The sequence below is a fragment of the Littorina saxatilis genome, linkage group LG10 (genome assembly GCF_037325665.1).
Source record: "Littorina saxatilis isolate snail1 linkage group LG10, US_GU_Lsax_2.0, whole genome shotgun sequence".
NCBI classification, from domain to species: Eukaryota; Metazoa; Mollusca; class Gastropoda; order Littorinimorpha; family Littorinidae; genus Littorina; species Littorina saxatilis.
The window spans coordinates 44,922,122-44,945,101 of record NC_090254.1 but is presented as its reverse complement, the minus strand read 5'-3'; the positions used below and the strand labels follow the sequence as shown (position 1 = coordinate 44,945,101).

The 22,980-nt window shown below is 39.3% G+C and overlaps 1 protein-coding gene and 1 long non-coding RNA gene across 3 annotated transcripts; both read left to right on the top strand.

The window, feature by feature from the left end:
* The first annotated feature begins 869 nt into the window (after window positions 1-869).
* Window positions 870-8,080, top strand: LOC138978923 (uncharacterized). 2 transcript variants are annotated; one of them, XR_011459847.1, is made up of 5 exons: window positions 870-1,240; window positions 2,056-2,198; window positions 2,998-3,227; window positions 4,142-4,306; window positions 5,626-8,080. It is a non-coding gene; the product is annotated as an uncharacterized lncRNA (long non-coding RNA). The 2 variants fall into 2 exon arrangements; XR_011459846.1 differs by lacking the exon at window positions 870-1,240 and having other exon boundaries at window positions 1,371-2,198.
* A 1,365-nt stretch (window positions 8,081-9,445) lies between these two features.
* LOC138978922 (uncharacterized) lies at window positions 9,446-19,713 on the top strand (the record flags this gene model as incomplete). The annotated part of the gene is given in 4 exon segments (XM_070351736.1): window positions 9,446-9,683; window positions 12,082-12,192; window positions 15,734-15,826; window positions 16,635-19,713. Coding segments are annotated over 3 exon segments (393 nt in total), but the record flags the coding sequence as incomplete, so codon positions are not given.
* Between the last annotated feature and the right edge of the window lie 3,267 nt (window positions 19,714-22,980).

Genomic DNA, 22,980 nt, shown 5'->3' with positions numbered 1-22,980 from the left:
TTCTTGTTTTAAGGCCAAGCGCTTTGTCTCTGTCTCTGTCTCTTTCTCTCTCTGTCCGTCTGCCTGTCTGTCTGTCTGCAACCCAGCCAGCATGATTCTGCGTGACGCATGCGTTATTTCTGCGTTTTTCATGCGGGGATGCGTACGGCCTCGTGACACCTTCGCTTCGCGCGCGTTACTTTTCGCCAACTTTTACGCAGATTGTCGCATTCGAAACGACTTCACCACGCAGTGTTTAGCACGCATGGATTCAATGAAAAGGTGATTGCAATTTTTGTTTTTCCTAATTTTATACCGTGGGTTTATGCATTTACTTCATGAAATAATTTATTATATTTTATGTTATTAAAAAATATTTACTTTTAAATTTTGGTTATGAATAGTTATTCTTCTTCAAAAACTTCTTTTTTTCTTTTTTAGAAAAAAAATTGCATAAAAACTTTCAATCCGTTATTTTTCAGTTTATCTTAAGACAGTTTCGGTTAAAAAAAAATGCATTTAAAAGTTTAATAAAAATATTTTTATTTTATGTAATGGTTTTCCCATTTAATTTTTATTTAATCATTTTGTTATTACCAACATTTATTTGCTTAATTGTTATCCTGATTATTTTTATCTTAAAATAAATATGATTATTTTAATTTGTATTATCATTATAATTGTTTTAGCATGTAATATAATTATTGTAATGGGGATTTGGTATTGTTGTAGGAATCAGCTTTCCACAAAATAATGTCGTGGAAAAATCTAGGCAAAGCATAATAAAAATATTATATGAACAGAAAAGATAACTGAAATCTATATGAACACCCATAACAAAACGATAAAAACATTTAAAAAATTCAGATTAAACAAAAAAATGTAAACTAAAGTAACTTTGAAACTAATTATCTACTCAAAATAAAGGCTGATGTTAATGGTTACATAAAATTTGTTCTCAGCATATTTTCATTTTATTTTATTTTGCTTTGGAAGAAAATCTCTATGAAAGTTCAATTTCAGGGGAGACAGTTACCTTGACTGAAAAGAGCAATTTATTGAAGTTATTTCCCTTGTCTGTCAGACCTACTTCAATCAGACAATCTCCAACTTCCTGTTGGCAAGAAGTCTGTCAAATCCACATTGTATCGGCGTTTTTTTGCTTTTTCTTCATATTGACTTGTATTTTTGACTTGCTTATTGGATGCAAGGTAATCTTATCCTTCTCTCTGAAATGAAGATTGACTTCTTTCAAGAATAGGTAAGTTGATCAACTGAAGGAAAGATTTGGGAATTTGAATTTTTGATAGCTCGCGGCTTCGGCTTCCGAGTTTGATGGCAGAGAGAATTTCTCACACTTTCGATTTTTTTTTCGCCTAGAAGAACACTGTTCTATTCATTCATGTTTGTTTTGTCTGAAAGATGGATGAATGAACTAACTTTTCCAAAAACATAAAGTTGATTGATGCAGTGGTTTGTTTTTAAGGAGTTGTGGAAGAGTGAAAATACCATCCGAATCCCGATTCGCGGGTCGCTCACGGCACCATAAAAACTGAATTTTCGTTTATCATTTTATGTCTCATTGTCTGTTTCTTGGTGAACTTTGGTTGGTTCCTAATCTGGTCGAGTCATTGCGGCAGCAGTTGTCAGGAGCTTTAGTAGTAATACTAATAGGCTCTTCATATATCTGGTTTTTTTTTTATTTGTATCTTTTTATTTTTCCACAGATGTTCAACTTTCAGTTCCGCATACTGACATAGACTCATAGTCATAGTGGAATATTCTGTGTCTGAGTCTCGGAAAAGAGAAAAATTACCCTTGTTCCCGAGGCATGCATAGACTAGAGAGGCAGGCAGAGGCTGTGTCAGCGTGTGCAGTGATAAAGTTGAAAAACAGATTTTTTTGAAATAAAAATAAAAAATACATCACAGAGAAAATAAATATACTAATTTAGTGAAATTGAGATGCTTATATTTAATAATTAATATTCCAGTTTTGATGTTTGCGTGTTACTGTTACTGTTAGGTTTGGGAATCAATGTGATCCTATTTAACTTCCAAGTATTTATTTTTTCAGAAAGCTTTGACTTGAGTATGACGGTGCTCACTGCTTGTTTGAACTGAAGGTGAAGAAAGCTGAGATGGACAGTGACCTTAACACCGCCACCGATGCCAGTAACGCAGACTGTCGTTCCGTCCCGGCAAGGTGAAGATGAACAGGTATGGCTCGATAGCAATGAGTGTCTCATTCAGAGTCATTGATAGTGACACTGACAGCGTCTTTTTGTTCTGTGACTTTGGCTTATTTTGTGTTTTATTCTTTTAGTTATAACCAGATGTGTCAAACAAATTCAGCTGATCTCTTTTACTGTTTTAGTGAAACAAATGTATTGTTTCCAGCAAAGGGAAAAAAAATCGGGTGGGGGCGGTTGGTCGATTTTATTTTTATATTTAAATTTTTATTTTATTTTAATAGTTTTATTGATGTTTGTTTTTAATTAACACAGGCATCTCATTGATGAGAAAGTGTGAACTGTGTCCGCGGGATGCCAGAGAAGAGTAACTTTTCATCCAAAGTCTGCAAAATTGAATTTAAAATTTAACCTTTTTGATGAATATTTTTGAATGAATACAAAAAGTTCTAGTGTTTGGAGGAAAAGTTAAGGTCAGTTCAACTTTAAACAAGGATTTTTAGTGTGTGTTTGTTCTTCTGTCTAAAAAAAAAAAAAAAAAAATCTGCTTGAAGTAAATACACACAAAAATTTTCATCTCCAACTGCTGAGTCCCTACATCTTTTTACCCCATCAAATGCCACTCTGTATGCCCCTTTAAAAATTGATTGCAATATATATATTCCTCATCTTCTCCTGAATTCAAAAATATAGAGATGTCACGTTTACTTTGAACATTTGCTCAGATTGTTTTTTAGTGCTGATGGTTTCTTTTCAGGCCGACAGATTGTCTAAAATATGTATTGCTTCATGTAAATGACTTTTTGTTCTTCTTTTCTTCCATTCAGCGGACACAAGACTACGAGCAGAGCAGAGCGGCAAGATAAACATCAGTTCTTGCTGCTGGAGAAGGTTCTACAGGAGCAGATGGACCTGATGCGACTAATTTAGTAATTGGTCGCCAAAGAATCATGGTGGAGCCAGAGCCTGTGCTACTGTTCGATGGAGTCATCTTTTTACTGTTGAGTGTGGAAGATGTTGAAGGCACATGATGGATCTGTCGAAGGAGTGATCACTGGTAGGTGGCTTTGAATGCTATTGTTGAAGCAGACCAGTCATGCCTGTGCTATTTTCCCCAGATAACTGTAGCAAGATCTTGTGAGAGTGACATGTTATTGTTAGACGCTCTTTAGGCTTTAAATGTTACCTTGAGTGTGTGCTTTTTGGAGGATGCCAGATGTCATCACGGTTCACGGGTGTATCTTAACTGTTCATCAGTTCTCAGTCATGACCAGTTTCCCATTATCCTGGGAATTCATGCAAGGTTTATGCGTATTGGTCACATTTGTGAATTTAACCAACACATTTTGATGATAAAACTATGCTTATGGGTACGCACAATGATGGGCCTCTTTTTCTCATGTGGGGTGCGGAAAATGCATGCACCACTTTGTTTTCTGTGATCATTGCATCTGTGAGAAATAATGCAAATATTGCTCTGTGGCCAGAGCTGCCATCTGCTAGGTTTTCAGGGATGTAACAGAAATTGCTACGCTGTTTCCTCAAGTTCAAAATTGCAAGTGCTACACTCAAGCAAATAATCACAAACATGCAACAGTGCCTTCTTGTGAGTTCTGATTCTCACTTTGTGTAGGCATCGGATTATGGGTCAGAAAAAAATTGTCCACACTGAATAGTATCACGGTTGACGCTCTCTTCTAACTATGTTTGTGCTTTCCAAATGAAGATTTGTGAGATAGTATTGAATGATTGATGCAGGTCACCTGAGGTGTGTGATTACATTTTATGACAATGCTACACTCAATCACCATTTGCTCTTCTGAAAACTTTTTTTTTTAAAGCAAGTGCGATTATTGATTTTTTGTTCCAGGTGACAGTATGATGCTTCCAGATTGAATTGTTTGTATGTGAAGAAGAGCTGTCTGAATATTTGATTTTTGGAATTCAGTTGGCTTGTTTTGTTTGTTTCAGATCCATGACCATGAGCTCGGTGTGGTTGGTGGACATGAACTAAAGACGACTACTGATGCTGTGATGACGAAGGTGTTCCATAGGCTACACGGTTGCTGACAGGGGGCTCTGGGGGAGGGCAGGGAAAGAGACCATGGTGTACGCTGCGACTAAAAGCCATCGACAGTGAGTTGTTTTTCATAATTTGTAAAATCATCCTGGTCCTTTTAGGAAGAAGATAAAATCCATGTCTACAAAACAACAAGTTATTTCTGTCTCAAATTTTGTTCTTTGGAATCAATTTTAAATTTGCCATGTTTCACATGTGAATGATAGTTGTCAAAGCTTTTACGCTTAACATTAAATTGCTAGAAGCCAAGTTCCTGAGCTCATTTGTCAGTGTCATGGATTTTCGACTACATACGAAATAAGGATGTTAGCAAACGGTATGATGTCGTCACATATGCGTCTGCACGTCACAGTACATGTATTATGAATTTCCGAAGGCCCCCAAAGAAAAAGTCATAGTAAAGGTAACTTTAACCACTTGACTGCCTTATGACGGGTATACCAGTCATGCGCTTGTGCAGCCGCAGCGCCTTAGGACGGGTAAACCCGTCTTCTCCGTTCCGGGATTTTCCAGAAATGCTACGTCACTGCTGACACACAAATAGCAGCCAATGGCTTGGTAGGATACCTCATTCTCATGAATAAACATAAATGGTGACGCGGTTTTGCGTTTGAAGGCTATTTTCGGCCTTGTCGACAGGGTATGGGAGAGAAATCTCGACTCGTCAAAATGGCTAACGGTGACTGTCGACCGGGCCCTAGTAGGGAAAAACAAAGCCGGACTGACGCTACAGGCGGTGCAAATGATTATGGATACTGACAGGGGAAGGGGGAGATCTTCTTTCGGACAATTCGTTGGAAACAGGTAGATGACAGTGATTATAATCCTTTCTTGGAGCGAGCAAAACAGCCACCTGTGTTTGATCCACAGGCACCGGAAGATGCGCCGGGCTGATTTTTCAAAAGTTCATATTTAAACATCATTATAAGCCAAACTAATTATCATTTCCATGATTAGACACTAAAAACAGATTCTTGGTTCAATTTCCTTTAAAAACAACATAGGTTTTACTTACCTACCTACTGCCAGTTTGAAGCTAGATTTTTTTGTGAATTATTACACCCCAAACTCCAATATTCCCTGGCAGTCAGGAATGCACATACCCAAGTTTTGATTGGCAGCGAAAGGGTTAAAACAAATATTAGGGTAGGTATTTTTTTTTACTTCTCTTCTACAAGGATTACAATGTGTTGTAATTTCCTAACTCAAGTATAGTTGGTGTGTTGTAAAAGCGTATGGTGTGTATGCAAGTTTGTGTGTCTGTATGATTTTTAGCAAGTTTACAGGCGTCAGGAAATAAACTTGAGACTTTTCTCAAATCAGTGATAGTTGTTTGATGATCTAAGTTCATGTTATTTTTTGTTTTGTCATGCAGAGGCTGTTCCGTGAAGCTGTACGGGTGCCACAGGTCAAGACCTTGAAGACGGCCGTTCAAGACTGGTTTTTGGAAGCCTGTGATAAAAGAAAGAGACAACAGGCCATGGAAGAGCCTTCATGATTTGGTTTGCAGTAATTGAACTTTGTAATCTCTGTAGGCTTATTTACAATGCTAGTTGCAAAAATTTGATGAATGTAAGATTTGACTCGCCTGAGAAATTGCTAGTGAGTAATTGTATTTCACAGTTCAGGTCTGTGTGGCTGATGGGTAATGTACAGAAGAGTCTGGGGTTTTGTTGGACATTATTTAAGCTAAGCTTTAAACTTCACACTCTTCTACAGATGATGTTCAGACATGATGTACCCTTTTAGGTTGTGTCAGAACGACAGAAGACTAAACTGGAAGTGCTCAACTACCATTACTATCAGTGGAGACGCATGGATGCATTTGAACTTTTCTTGTGGGTATCCCATACTAAAAATATAGAATACATGATTCTGGAAAAGCTGTTCAAGGGCACTTACACACTATATTCGATTTTTAATACACGACTCAAACCTTCAGGCTAAATTAAAATGAATAAAATACAAGTATAAAGAGTTCAGAAAAGAAGAAAACAAAAAGTGAACAAATAGAAAGAAAAGGTTTTAACAATTCCTTGTCATTTATGGGAGTCGAACGCAAACAACCTAGGCAGCTTGAAGGAGACAATGCATGATGCGGGTTTTTGTTGTTCTTTATTATTTTTTGGAGTTGAGTTGAGAATTTAGAAGCGAGACTAGAAATATACTTTTTTTTTTTTTGCTGTTAAAACCGTTATGATTGGATTTCTATAGATGTAAGTCTTGGTGCACCTGATAAAAATTTAGCCCTTGAATGCAGGCAGTGTAAGGTAAATGAAGCAAAGTTCTCTCCGAAACAGCAAAAAAAATGCATTTCAATTATATTGATCCTCGCCACCTTATTTTGTTTGCTGAGCAGCTGGCCGCTGGAGACTTGTCTATCATTTTGTGAGTAAGCTGCGTGTTTTACATCCATTTTGAGATGGCAAACCTATGTTTTACGCAGTCTGATAAGTTTTTTTTAATTTATGAGTTTTATGTCATGTTTTTTTTTTAAATTTATGAGTTTATGTCATGTTGGTGTGCTTATACATATCAGTGGAGAAGGGGCATTGAATAAGTGTTTCTTTTTGATATCATTGTTCTGAATTTTGACTATTAGCTGGCATTTTACCTTTTGTTTCATTATTGTAGTTGTTACTTTTGTGTAGTGAAACTTGATAACTCACTGCTGCCCATGTCTAGGTTGTGTCAATTGTTTTTTCTTCACTGAACGTACCACTGATTATCAATGATGACATCAGGGTTTTGTTCTGTTTTTTCTCTGGCATTTGAATTTGCTTCAAATCATTGTGAACTTTTTTTTTCCATGCAAAGTTACTGGTATATGTGAATATGTTAACACACTTCAAATCAAAACCTGAAATGTCTCCTTTTTAAAAGTAATTTTTTTAATTTCTTTTATTTAAATGGTACACATTCATATGATTGTCTCCCTTTTTTTTCCTTTTTTTTTTTTCCTTTTTTTTTTCTCTCTCCTTCTCTTATTTTGTTTTTTTCTTTCTTATTCTTCGGTTTGTTCTTCCTTTTATCTTCTTATCCTCTTTCTCTTGCTTGTTCCTTGTCCCAGTATGCTTTCACGCCGCCCCATCTAATTATTTTGTGCTCCATCCACATCTGAATTTCGTTCAGCTGCCTTGTCCGAAATGTGTGTGGGGCACATATGTATGTTTAATGTCAATGTTCATGTTTCAAGTTCCTTGCTTTGTGAATTGCATACCAATGTTTTATGCAGTCGTGATAGATTCTAAATGTATGTGTTATCCTAGTTTGGTGTACATTGACTGGATTTCGATCCCTGGAGAATGGGCATTAACTAAGTGTTTGTTTGTGATATCATTAGTAATCTGAAGTTCAACTATTAGCTGGCTTGTAGAACTTTTTTTCTCTTTTTGTTGCTGTTCTGTATTCAAACATGTTGATACAACTCACTGCTGCCTATGCCTAGGCTGTGCCAATTATTTATTTATTTGTTTACATCAATGTGATATAGTGACGAGTGTACATCAAAATTCTCTCTTATAAGTTATACTGGATTCTTCACTGCATGTACTACGGCGTATCGATGATGACTATCAGGGTTTTGTTCTATTTATTCTTTGTTCTGCCAATTTGAATTCTGCTTTGAATAGTATTTTGATCATTTTTGTTTCCGTGCTGCTGGTATGTCAAAATGCAGTGAAATTAAAACCTGGAAGTCACAATGGCAATAAGCGAGATTCAAATCTCTCCTTTGTTTTAATCAATTTATTTGACTGCATTTTTGTTTTAGAACTTGTACATAATTATGATCATCTCTGTTATCGAACCTGCACGCTTGACCTTTGTCTTTCTGGATCAATACAATGTTGTGCACTGCCCATTATTTGTTTGTGAGTGCGTAAAGCGGTTGTGTGGTCTGCGTAAAATTGTGTAGGTCAATCGTGACATCTGCGTGGAGAGTGCGTCAAATGCGTGAGAATGCGTAAAGCAATTGTGACATCTGCGTGGAGAGTGCGTCAAATGCGTGAGAATGCGTACAGCAATTGTGACATCTGCGTGAAGAGAGCGTAAAAAGCGCGTAATGCCTGAGAATGCGTCAATAATTCGTGACATCTGCGTGGAGAGTGCGTAAGATGATCAGGACATCTGCGTCAAGAGCGCGTTAAATGCGTAAAGCAATCGTGTCGTCTGCGTGGAGAGCGCGTTAATAGCGTGAGAATGCGTAAAGCAATCGTGACGTCTGCGTGGAGAGTGCGAATTTGTCTTGGTGTCAAATAAGCGTGCGCTGGAGGTGCGTATGGTCTGCGTAATCTGAGGGAAAACGAGTGTGTCACGCATGTATTTCGCTTTGCAAAATCGCGCGCGTTACGCATGCGTCCAGTGCAGTTGTTACGCAGAGTTTGGCGACTGCGACACGCATTCGCTGCGCAAAATTTTGCTGGCTGGGTGTCTGCCTACCCAGCCTATGTGTCTTTCTGTCTCTCGCTCCCTCCGCCTTATGTTCTGTCTCTTTGTGTTTTTTGTGTCGATTTTTCTTGAAAGTTTACCCCTGTCACTCCCACACAACCCCCCCCCCCCCCCCATCCCCGTGTCTCTCTCTGTCTTTCTGTCTCCCCTTCTATCTCTGTCTGCCTCTTTCACTCATTGTCTGTCTGTCTCACTGTCTGTCTCTCTATCTCTCTCTCCATCTTTGCTTGCCACACCCCCCCCCCCCTTCGCTCTCTGTCATTCTGTCTGTCTCACTTAACACACTTACACACACACTCATACACACACACGCACACACACACACACATACACACAAACACACACACACACACACATATGATCACCACCACTGCCGTCCCCACTCCACACACACCAGCACCTCCTCCCCCCCCCCCACACACGACCACAACCACTGCCACCCTTCCTCTACACACACACACACACACACATACACACAAACACACACACACACACACATATGATCACCACCACTGCCGTCCCCCCTCCACACACACCAGCACCTCCTCCCCCCCCACACACACACACGACCACAACCACTGCCACCCTTCCTCTACACACACACACACACACATACACACACACACACACACACCACCACCACCACCTCCACCTCCACCCGAACACCCCCTCACCCCCCCCCCCCCCCCCCGCGCACACACACAACACCTTCCTCTAACCTTACCCCCTCTCTACCCCCAGGTTTCATGTGCGAGCACACGTGCCGACAGTTCTGTCACAACGGCGCGAAGTTGGACACGGATACATGTAAATGCCAGTGCGATACGGAGCGAGAGACGGGCAATGACTGCAGATGTAGAGCGGCCTTTACCGGCCAGAATTGCAAGAGTTGCGCTCCGACCGTGTGTAACAACGGGGGAGTCTTCAATAGCACCACGTGTAAATGTGACTGCCCGCTCAACTGTGGCGGTCGGGATTGTTCGTGTGAGTATCTACCATCTATACCATTCATCATAGATTATCATTTGGTAGATTATCATTTGGTAGATTATCATTTGGAAGAGTATCATTGGTAGATTATCGTTTGGTAGACTATATCATTCAGGGGTGGGACTTTTCCGCGAATCCGAGGATTTCCGCGGACACAACTTACGAATTCCGCTGGAGTAGGCCTAATCTATCTTTCCGCGTCCCATTTCACCACAGTATCTATTACTTCTTGACTGAATAATATGGAGAGAAGTGAAGATTGAACAGAACACTGTAGTCATTTTGAGTTTCAATGCATTGAATCATACTGTTGCCAGTATTGGATTATGGATACATGGTTCATTACGTAAGTATGCACCATTACAATGTTACCATTGTTGTGTGAAAGTGTGTTTTTGTGTGTGTTTTTTTGGGGGGTAGTGAGGAGAATGTCTTTTTACATTTAGTCAAGTTTTGACTAAATGTTTTAACGTAGAGGGGGGAATCGAGACGAGGGTGTGGTGTATGTGTGTGTGTGCGTGCGTGTGTGTAGAGCGATTCAGACCAAACTACTGGACCGATCTTTATGAAATTTGACATGAGAGTTCCTGGGACTGATATCCCGGAACGTTTTTTTCTTTTTTTTGATAAATGTCTTTGATGACGTCATATCCGGCTTTTCGTGAAAGTTGAGGCGGCACTGTCACGCTCTCATTTTTCAACCAAATTGGTTGAAATTTTGGTCAAGTAATCTTCGACAAAGCCCGGACTTCGGTATTGCATTTCAGCTTGGTGGCTTAAAAGTTAATTAATGACTTTGGTCATTAAAAATCTGAAAATTGTAAAAAAAACATTTATTTATAAAACGATTCAAATTTACGTTCATCTTATTCTCCATCATTTGCTGATTCCAAAAACATATAAATATGTTATATTTGGATTAAAAACAAGCTCTGAAAATTAAATATAAAAAAAAATATTATCAAAATCAAATTGTCGAAATCAATTTAAAAACACTTTCATCTTATTCCTTGTCGGTTCCTGATTCCAAAAACATATAGATATGATATGTTTGGATTAAAAACACGCTCAGAAAGTTAAACCGAAGAGAGGTACAGAAAAGCGTGCTATCCTTCTCAGCGCAAGTACTACCCCGCTCTTCTTGTCAATTTCACTGCCTTTGCCGTGCGCGGTGGACTGACGATGCTACGAGTATACGGTCTTGCTGCGTTGCATTGCGTTCAGTTTCATTCTGTGAGTTCGACAGCTACTTGACTAAATGTTGTATTTTCGCCTTACGCGACTTGTTTACCTGATCCAAACGAGTTGAATTTTAGTCTCAGGCACACCAGATTGCACAGATGTTGTTGTACCATTTAAAAAAAAATTCGGGGGAGCCGAACCCCCCTAGAAACAAAGGGATTTCCTCTTTTTTCACCACAAGAGAGTCCCACCCCTGATCATTGGTAGATTATCGTTTAGTATACTATCATTGGTAGATTATCGTTTGGTAGATTATCATTGGTAGATTATCGTTTGGTAGATTATCATTGGTAGATTATCGTTTGGTAGACTATCATTGGTAGATTATCGTTTGGTAGATTATCATTGGTAGATTATCGTTTGGTAGACTATCATTGGTAGATTATCGTTTGGTAGACTATCATTGGTAGATTATCGTTTGGTAGACTATCATTGGTAGATTATCGTTTGGTAGACTATCATTGGTAGAGTATCGTTTGGTAGGCTATCATTTGGTGGATTTTCATTTGGTAGACTATCATTTGGTGGATTTTCATTTGGTAGACTATGATTTGCTGGATTTTCATTTGGTAGATCATTGATTTTCATTTGGTAGACTATCATTTGGTGGATTTTCATTTGGTAGACTATGATTTGCTGGATTTTCATTTGGTAGATAGGTTTACTTTTTAAAGAGCTGGAGTCCATTTCGTGGCATACATTTTCAATTGTTGTGAATGGTTATAATGTGCGGTAAAGGGAAGGCATCAGCAGGACCAGGAATGTTGTGCGCGTGCTTGCTTGGGGTTATGTCTGTGTGTGTCTGTGTGTGTGTGTGTGTGTGTGTGTGTGTGTGAGTGTGTCTGTGTGTGTGTGTGTGTGTGTGTGAGTGTGTGTGTGTGTGAGTGTGTATGTGTGTGTGTGTGTGTGTGTATGTGTGTGTGTGTGTGTGTGTGTGTGTGTGTGTGTGTGTGTGTGTGTGTGTGTGTGTGTGTGTGTGTGTGTGTGTGTGTGTGTGTGTGATCACCTATGCATTCCTGCATACGCGCATGTTTGTATACGTATCATGCAACATAATAATTAACGAACTTTGTATGTGTGCATGTGCGTCCGCGCGCACGTCCGGCTGTTTATCCAAGTTACACATGTGTTTTTGTGTGTGTTCGTGCAGTAAATTGTAAAGACACAGTCAAGCAGTGTGACTGGCCGGTATACATGTCGTTGAAGTGTGGCACCACTGATTCTTTCGACGAGGATTGCAGACGCGCTTGTGGGTTCTGCAGTAAGTAGATTTTTTATCATAGCGAATGATTTGCAATCTTTCTTTTTTTCAAATTAACTTGTCCTTTATTTTCTAAATGCCTTCCCCAGCCCCCTTAAAAAAAAGGAGAAAGGAAAAATCTTCAGAATTTTGACAGAATAACACACTTGTCTGTGAATTTTACAGTCCATATAATTAATTAATGTTTGTATATTATTCATCTGATAAACAAGGGAAGTAAGCGCTCTAAATGCATACGACTTGTGTAATAGAGTAAGTTAGAGTTATTCGTAACCATTCTCCTGGCACCTGAAATAATAACAAGCATTCAAATGAACAAGCGACTTTCATCCTCTTGATTAAGATTCTTGAAAATCATTCAGTTCAATTTGTATAGAAGGTGCCCATTTCCTTCCCCCAACCCCTCCCCCCCCTCCCTCCCTCAACCCTCCTACCCACCCCCCAATTTAAAAGAAGAAGATGAAACAACAACAAAAGCAGCAACAACAACAAACAACAACAAAAACAACAACAACAACAACAACAACAACAACAACAACAACAACAACAACAACTACAACAAAACGCAAGACTTACACACAAAGAGGATTTTTGTGTGTGTCATGCAGTTCAAACGAACAGTTGAAAAGTAAATGCGTTCACACACTCCTTCCCTACTCCCCTATCTCCAGAGCAATTAGGAAAAATCCACCGTGGGCTTAATGGCAGACTTGTTAACCTTGATCTGAATTTTGTATTTCAAATAAGATTTCTGAACAATCCATCTCATTGCGGTCAATGCGCATGCGCCAATCTTGGACTTAAAAAATGCGACCCTTTGACCGAACGAACCATGGGTTAGGTTAGGGTTAGGATTAGGGTTAGGTTGTTCACGACCTGATTAATCTCCCCATGTTAACGCATGCGCATTGACCGCAGTGAGAAGGATTGTCCTGGCTTTTAATAACCGGTAAATGAACTCTACAGACTGTGACACGTTTTAGGATGCTCTAGGAGTATGATTTTAGTAGCTGACATGACATACTGTGATATATAGAGTGGGTTTTAGCATGGTGACACCACTGTGACGCGATGAAGCCAGACTATGTTTTAGCAGCTGGTTATATTACCGGAATACACATCTAGTATGTTTTAGTAGTTTTAGTCGTTCTTTAACCACTGTGATGTGTTGGAAGAGTTTATTTTTATGTGCTGTTTTAGAGGTACATTTTATCAGTATGGAACATGTTCAGTTCTTACAGTAGTTGATAGTGGGGGGGGGGGGGGGGATCCTATCTTATTCTGCGTACTTTTATTGTGGTTCCGATAGCTCTTAGAGTTTCATAGTTCTCACCATGTCTGTTTAGTGTATGTATTAGTTACTGTGATACCAAATTGTCTTACCCATGTATGTATGACTAGAGGAATACCCGGCGAAGAGCCGGGGTGAATCGCGAGACAGAGACAGACAGCGTGGCGGTTCATCACAATCACCTCTGCAAGCGAAGTCCTGTCACACGGGATTGAGAATTTTAGAGCTTATTTCTTAGCCCTATATTTTCTGTTGTGGCTTCTCAAATGCCAGAACATACAGACAGACAAAAGCCGCTAGACCCCATCACAAACAGAACTCTACAATCAACAGGTTTTTTCCCACACACACACACAAACACACACACAGAGAAGCCGTATATATATAATATGTATATCTATATCTATAAATATATAGAGATAGGTGAGTGTATTTTTTGCGTGGCTATAAATTGATTCGACCTTTTCACTTTGACAGTACGAACAACTTACGGGTGCAAGGGAAGCGTTCTGGACAGCGCAGTGACATTCTAAAAATAGTACCTCAGAAACGGGAATTTGGGGTGAACGGTGCGACAGAGACAGACAGCGTGGCGGTTCACCACAATCACCTTTGAAAGGCGAAGTCCTGTCAAACGGGATTGAGAATTTTAGAGCTTATTTCTTAGCCCTATATTATCTGCTGTGGCTTCTCACATGCCAGAACATACAGACAGACAAAAGCCGCTAGACCCCATCACAAACAGAACTCTATAATACATAGGTTTTTGCCTACACACACACACAAACACACACACACACAGAGAAGCCGTATATATATATGCATATCTGTATCTATAAATATATAGAGATAGGTGAGAGTGTATTTTTCGCGTGGCTATAAATTGATTCGACCTTTTCACTTTGACAGTAAGAACAACTTACGGGTGCAAGGGAAGCGTTGTGGACAGCGCAGTGGACAGCGCAGTGACATTCTAAAAATAGTAATAGTAACTTAGAACTGAACGGGAAAGCCACACGAAGGAAGGGAGATAAACGCCAAACACTGGAGAAGATAAGGAAGAGTTACTTATAATGGTGAAATGAACGCAAAAACGAAAATGAGTTCAGCGCTGCGCGCTGAGAGCCCGTGTTGAAATATCTCATCGATGATATTGTGTCCGGGGTGTAGCTGAATACGGTGTCCAAATTTGAAAAAGATCCACCGAGAACTTTGGCGTTGTGATGTGGTGTAGCGGCTATGGTGTGTCGGTATGGGGGCCCGGGTAAGCTGAGGTGGAACCAAAATAGCTGAGGTGGAACCAAAATCGGTTCCGCGCTGCGCGCTGAGAGCACTTGTTGAAATATCTCATCGATGAGGTTGTGTCCGGGGTCTCTCTGAATAAGCCCACCAAATTTGAAGCAGATCCATCGAGAACCTTGGCCGCGCATCGCGCACAGACACACAGACAGACAGACAGACAGACACTAGTCGTATATATATATAGATGCTATGCGCCAGTGATGTATGAATGCTATTTATTTTTGTTTTTATCACACAGCAAGCTGCTTTCCTCGTGTATTTTTTATGTTCATTCATGTATTGTACACTTGGCAATAAATTATCTATCTATCTATCTATCTATCAGTTTTCAGTTCGTGACAGCGTAGTGCGCCTTGAAACAATACCTGGGGTATTAAAAACAGTTTAAAAAAAACCCATTGATTTGGAGCAAAGTTAAACAGAAAAGCCTACGGAAATCTTAATCTTAGTATTACATACACAAATGGCATCAAGGTTGATAGGTCTGCCATTAAATCCCACGGGTGAGGCAAACGAGGTGGAGTAGACCTTTAACATTTCAGGATACTGTTTTCATGTTCGTTTGTGCTCTGTTTTCAAATAGTCATGAATGAGTATGTTAGGCCAAAAAAAAATATAGGTGTGGTTACGGTAACATAGCCAAAAAAAATAGGGTAGGAAGGTAGGCAATCACTTTTTTTTTTAAACTTTTTTTTCTAATGTGTACAAATTAAACCTACTTGACAGGGAAATAAGTGTGCGACTCGGGCGCTTTCGCTTTCATTGCGTTTTCTGCACTCGTTTTCTTGTTTTTTTGTGTGGTTTTTATTTGACAAATGTAATAAAAAGTTATAGGGTCGGCCCCTAAAAATAGGGTAGGTCGGGTTACCGTAACCACACCTATTTTTTTTTAGGCCTTATCATAATGAAAATGGTCACTATATTGCTTTCCTTACTTTTTTTTGACAGCTTACGACTCTCTGTACCGGAATGGGACCTGCACGGCTCATTAGACAACATGACCACGTGACAGTCATGTGACTTGGAAGTCAATATTCTGAGGTGAGGTTTTTATTGTTCGTAAAAAGTTTCCATCTTGGTGTTAGTAAAGTGTGTTAGTCAGAGAGTGTGTTAGTTGGTGAGTTTTGCTATCTGAATGTGTATTGATTATAAGTTCAAGAACGTGTCCATAAGCAATCTGCTTGTTAACGTTCTCAATGTTGTTATTGTTTGAAACGTGTGTATGAGAATTTGAATAAACACGCTTAAACCAAATGGTAGGTGAGTTGTGAATAAATGAATTAGTTATTAAGTTTGTTGGTACGTTCTTTAGTTAACGAGTTAGCTTGTAACTTAGCTACAGCTTCCCGCCTGGAACACACAACAAGGGAAAGAGAACGCAACAAATAGCGGTAGTAGCAACCTGCATGCAACTATAAGGTCCCCCCAAAAAGAAAGAAAAAAACCAATAACAAAACAACTAGTTAGCTAGTAACTTACTTACTTACTCACTAACTCCCTCACTCACTTACCCACTCACTCACTCACTCACTCACCCACCCACTCACCCACTCACCCACTCACTCACTCACTCACTCACTTACCCACTCACTCACTCACTCACCCACCCACCCACTCACTCACCCACCCACTCACTCACTCACTCACCCACCCACTCGCTCACCCACTCACTCACCCACCAACTCACTCACCCACCCACCCACTCACCTCACTCACCCACCCAATCACCCACTCACTCACTCACTCACTTACTCACTCACTCACTTACTGACTGAGTCACTTACTTTATTTTTGCGTCACTAAAGTGGCATTACTTGTGGTCTAATTGACCGTGTTCTTTCTTCAACAGAGCAGCATATGAAGGACAACAACATCTTCCAACACGGCCTGTGGAATTTGCTGAGACATATCCTGAAAGAAGATTACTGATAAAAAATGTTACCGTGAGAATGAGGCACCCCTGCGTCGGAAATGCACAACGGGGAAAGAAATCAAGCAAAGAAACAAAGAAACAAAGAAAACAAAGACACAACTAAACAACTTAAAATGCGAACCAACACACAAACACAACATATTCAAAATCTGAATTGTTCAACAACTCTACCGGTCTCAAACGCGATTTGACCACTGAAGTAGAGCGAGTGGGGAGATACATTGTTTTGTGTGAATAAAGTTAAAAGGTATTTCCCGCCCCCTGTAAAAGACCATGTAAACAACCACGGATCTGGCGTTTACACGATAATAAGAGCATGCTTCCACTTGGACCATTGCCAAACATCTGCAGCCTCGCTTCATTCTTTCTGTACACAATGCTAATAATGCTAATAATAATATGTATTTATTTAAACAAAAATGTAATAGTCTTCTTTTTATATTTAGTCAAGTTTTGACTAAATATTTTAACATCGAGGGGGAATCGAAACGAGGGTCGTGGTGTATGTGCGTGTGTCTGTGTGTGTGTCTGTGTGTGTGTGTAGAGCGATTCAGACTAAACTACTGGACCGATCTTTATGAAATTTGACATGAGAGTTCCTGGGTATGAAATCCCCGAACGTTTTTTTCATTTTTTTGATAAATGTCTTTGATGACGTCATATCCGGCTTTTCGTGAAAGTTGAGGCGGCACTGTCACGCCCTCATTTTTCAACCAAATTGGTTGAAATTTTGGTCAAGTAATCTTCGACGAAGCCCGGGGTTCGGTATTGCATTTCAGCTTGGTGGCTTAAAAATTAATTAATGACTTTGGTCATTAAAAATCGGAAAATTGTAAAAAAAAATAAAAATTTATAAAACGATCCAAATTTACGTTTATCGTATTCTCCATCATTTGCTGATTCCAAAAACATATAAATATGTTATATTCGGATTAAAAACAAGCTCTGAAAATTAAATATATAAAAATTATTATCAAAATTTTTTTTTCGAAATCAATTCAAAAACACTTTCATCTTATTCCTTGTCGGTTCCTGATTCCAAAAATATATAGATATGATATGTTTGGATTAAAAACACGCTCAGAAAGTTAAAACGAAGAAAGGTACAGAAAAGCGTGCTATCCTTCTTAGCGCAACGAATACCCACCCCGCTCTTCTTGTCAATTCCACGTGCACTGCCTTTGCCACGGGCGGTGGAGTGACGATGCTACGAGTATACGGTCTTGCTGCGTTGCGTTGCGTTCAGTTTCATTCTGTGAGTTCGACAGCTACTTGACTAAATATTGTATTTTCGCCTTACGCGACTTGTTTAATTGTTTTATTTGTGTTTACCGAATTAATTTCGTAAATGGGCACTTCTGTAAACCCTTAAAATAACTTAAGCAAAAAACAACATTTCAAAAATATAAAAAGACTGATTTTTGCCTATGTTTGATGGAATTTATTGACGGAAGGATGTACTTATTGCAGGTAAAACGCCTGTGAAATGTGCGGTATTTTACCTGAGTGCATACGCAAGGAGGAAGATCTGGATGTGTTTAGTCGTGAGTGGTGTATCATGTGAACGGAATCCGATCATATCAAAACCGCATGAAGATAGCTATAATAATACATACACCAACTTGTTTGCTTTTGTTGTTGTTGAAAACTTAATACGTTGATTGCTAGATGAATGGATTGATTAATACATGAATGGATTAATTGATAGATTCGTTGATTAGATGACTGTTATACATTTTGATGACTGTCATGAATTAAAGTGATAAATCAATTTATTGATTGAAATTGTTTTTTTGACCGTCAGTTTGGTATTGCTAAAACAAATCGACTCTTGTACGATGCCTGCTCAGGCAATGACTGGTTTACGACATGTATTTGCGTATATTTACACACTTCCACATTTTAACCTTTTCTTGTATTTTCTAATTATCAACATTGGCACAATGTCATTGCTTGGCGGCGGTTTGTTTTGTATTTTAACTTGTTTCGTTGTGATTTAAAATGAGAGTTACGTGTACAATATGTGTGATTCTTAATAATAAATATACTATAACGTGTCAAGATCTTGACGAATTAAATTCTCTTTATTTAAAGGCACAGTAAGCTTGAACAGTCAAACGCCATCACCAGAGTTCTTGCAATTGTGAACCACAGACGTTTGTTTCGTGCATAGTCAGAGGTACATAATAACGTGCTATTGCAGATAAGCTCACATCGAGTCGCATTCAAATTACTAACTGACGACTACATTGTGAAAAAGGGAAACTGGATCACACGGGTTCACGATGGCTCAGGGGCAAGATAAACCGCGCAAAGATACATTCTTTGAAAATTGCTCGCTCTTTACGGAGGGCACCTAGGATGTTCTCCAGCGGTGAGTGTTTAAATGAAAGGGTGTTTGTACTGTGTGTAAAAGCCTGACATTATCTGTGATGGTTTACAGGAAGCTTACTGTGCCTTTAAATGCCCATGACTAAGCTACTTTTCGTGAAAACAGTTGGGCTCACCGGCTTAGATCTGTGCAGGTTTTGACATGGGTTCAGAGCATCCCCCCTTGGAAATATACTACAATTCAACAACCTCACTTCTTTCTGCGTAGAGTGAGAATATTTGTTTAACGAATTAATGTCTTAAAAGCCACAAGGGTCTTTTTAAGAAATTAAATCATCCACACATTCTCACACGGCACACAGACCGTTGAGTTTTGGTATGAGTCCAAGTGGTGGGATGGTTTTATCTCACGTACAAGCTAGCCTGGGCGGATCTTGGATGGTGAGCCAAATTGTTGAAACGTGGAGGAGTGTGCTTATGAATAAAATAAAATAAGAGAATGATTTTTTTTAATGTTCCATGTTCATCCATGTCCGCCGCATTGGAAACCATGCACCCATTGCTGTGTGTATGATGCATGTATGTACCACGCTGTATTTTGAGGTCTAGCGAGGACATTTTATTATATATCAACGTATCAAAAAAATATAATATATAAAATATATGTTTTGCTTTGTTATGCTTTGCTTTGTTTTACTTTGCTTTTCTTTGCTTTGCTTTGTGTGTGTGCGTGTGTGTGTGTGTGTGTGTGTGTGTGTGTGTGTGTGTGTGTCAGTGTGTGTGTGTGTGTGTGTGTCCGACTGTCTGAGTGTGTATGTCTATGTGTGTGTGTGTGTTTGTCACGTGTGTATATGTCGTCGCTGTAATTTACAAACTACCTCGTATCTTAATGTTTGAGGTTTTGGAACTAAAACAATAGTTAGCCCCCTTATTTGGTTGCCCATGTGGTGAGAAAAGCTCGACTGAATCTCCCTGGCTCCTTTTTAATGAGAAAAAGTTATTGAGAAGAAAACTCGTATCTTCATTAGTGTCAAGAGAGAGAACAAAAAAAACCCACCCACTTAAACAGTTAAACTTACGAGGTTTTCGTGCCACACTCGGACGGAAACTTAAGACATAAGACATAAGATCATTTATTGTCCATACAATTAATTACAATACATGGACAAGCGTGGTTCATCTGTTCTTAAAACAACCAAACAACATATGACAACAACCTTAAACAAGTTGCGTAAGGCGAAATTACTACATTTAGTCAAGCTGTGGAACTCACAGAATGAAACTGAACGCACTGCATTTTTTCACAATGACCGTAGTCCGCCGCTTGTGCAAAACGGGGTGAAACTGACGAGCATGTTTAGCGCGGTAGTGGTTTCGCCGCTTTTCTGTACCTCTCTTTGCTTGAACTTTCTGAGCGTGTTTTTAATCCAAACATATCATATCTATATGTTTTTGGAATCAGGAACCGACAAGGAATAAGATGAAATTGTTTTTAAATCGATTTCGAAAATTTAATTTTGATCATAATTTTTATATTTTTAATTTTCAGACCTTGTTTTTAATCCGAATATAACATATTTATATGTTTTTGGAATCAGAAAATGATGAAGAATAAGATGAACGTAAATTTGGATCGTTTTATAAAAAAATAATTTTAATTACATATTTCAGATTTTTAATGACCAAAGTCATTAATTAATTTTTAAGCCACCAAGCTGAAATGCAATACCGAAGTCCGGCCTTTGTCGAAGATTGCTTGGCCAAAATTTCAATCAATTTGATTGAAAAATGAGGGTGTGACAGTGCCGCCTCAACTTTTACAAAATGCCGGATATGACGTCATCAAAGACGTTTATCCAAAAATGAAAAAAATCCGGGGATATCATACCCAGGAACTCTCTTGTAAAATTTCATAAAGATCGGTCCAGTAGTTTACTCTGAATCGCTCTACACACACACACAGACACACACACACACAGACAGACACACAAACACCACGGCCCTCGTCTCGATTCCCCCTCTATGTTAAAACATTTAGTCAAAACTTGACTAAATGTAAAAACGAAAATAAGAACAACAAGAAATTCCTCCGAGGTAGGAAAAACACCCCCGTCAAAGGGAAATAACCTTCTCAGTTGGTGGCAGTGACTGACCATTAAGATGTCCCTCTATAAGTCCTTGTATAATTTGAATCCACCAATAACTCCCTAACCGTGTGTTTGACTGGCCCCAATTTTTGTAAGGACCGTCTCAGGAATGTATAGAACCTGTTCACCAAGTTTGGTGACGATCGGTCCGTTCATTCTTGAGATCTATATGCGAACACAAACACACAAACAAACAAACAAACACACAAACACATCGAGTGAAACCTATACACACCCCTATACCGGGGGTGTAATAAAACATACGAAGTAAGAACACCCAAAGTACTCCAGACAGGCACGTCCGCCACATCCATACTGGACACACACGTTGCCATAACATGGAAGATACGCGGTTGCTTTTGTTGTATTTTAAGCTTACACATGTTTTATTCTCAGAAATATGAAATATGGCCACTGAATGTTAGGTGACAAAGGGAGAACAAAACCTCGTATATTGTCGTTGTAATTTACAAACCTTGCATCTCTATTTGCGGCAATTTTGAGAAAATGACCTGCAAGTTATAACCGCTTCAGTCAATTCATGGGTTGATCTTTTCTTTAGAGCAGTGCAATAGCAGTCAAACAGTGTGTTGATGTCAATTTTTTGGGATGATATTCGATACAACTGAGAAAGTAGCCTATTTAGTTATTATATAGGAGCTTTTTATCCAAAGGAGGCATCCACAATTAGAATATCATCGCGGCTGTAATTCACACACCTCGTATCTCAATTGTTGTTTCACAAGTCAGTTTGGAACCACACTGACACTCACGGCACTGACTGACACACACACACACACACACACACACACACACACACACACAACTGACGCGAGACACACACACTGACACACACACACACACACACGACTGATGCGCCGGACACACTGACACACACACACTGACCGGCACACACACTGTGACACTGACACACACACTGACACACACACACACACACGCGCGCACACACACACACACATACACACTGACACACACTTATACTCCCCCTTCCGCAAAAAACAAAAGCAACCAACACTGAAGCCGGTGTCACGATTCAGTTTCATCTTTCGCCTGTGTACATGTTTCCCCCTCGACATACACTCAAGACTGAAATGTTGTTTCCTGGTAAAATTAAGAAGTGAAATTAATTTATGGACGAAAAGCATGTCAGTTTCTTGCATGTGAAGAACATTGGTGGTAAAATTTAATAGATTTCACCCCCAAAATCGAATTCTTCGAAAACGTCCAAAAGAATGGGATTCACTGTAGGCGGCGAGTTCCTGTAGGTGGATTCTCTGCCGGTATACCTAAGACTTTAAAATTGGCAATCTTGTATACAGGGAATACCACAGGGTGTAGTTCCTGTGGCGTTTTGCTAATATCAATGAAAGTCACGTGATGCTTAGCGACATCGTTAGAATTTGATGTTTTTCGATCTTTTTTTGATATTTCTTAGAAATTCGAGTATGGTTTGCAAGTTTTATTGAAAAACTGCACCCTGTGGGATTCCCTGTATACTAAATTGCCAATTTTAAAGTCTTAGGTATACAGGGAATCCACCTACAGGAACTCGACCTACAGAGAATCCCACTCTTTTGGTCGACATAGACCCCATCAGCCTCAGGCTGTTGTACTGAGTGGTTACGTCCCTTGAGTTAGAAGGAAAACATTTTAGGATGAATCAAATTTCAAAGTTAAATAAAACAAATTGGGCCCCATGAATGTAAGGTACACAAGGTCGCTCATCAGTACTATCGAAGGGTGTTTTTTTGTTCAGTGTAGAG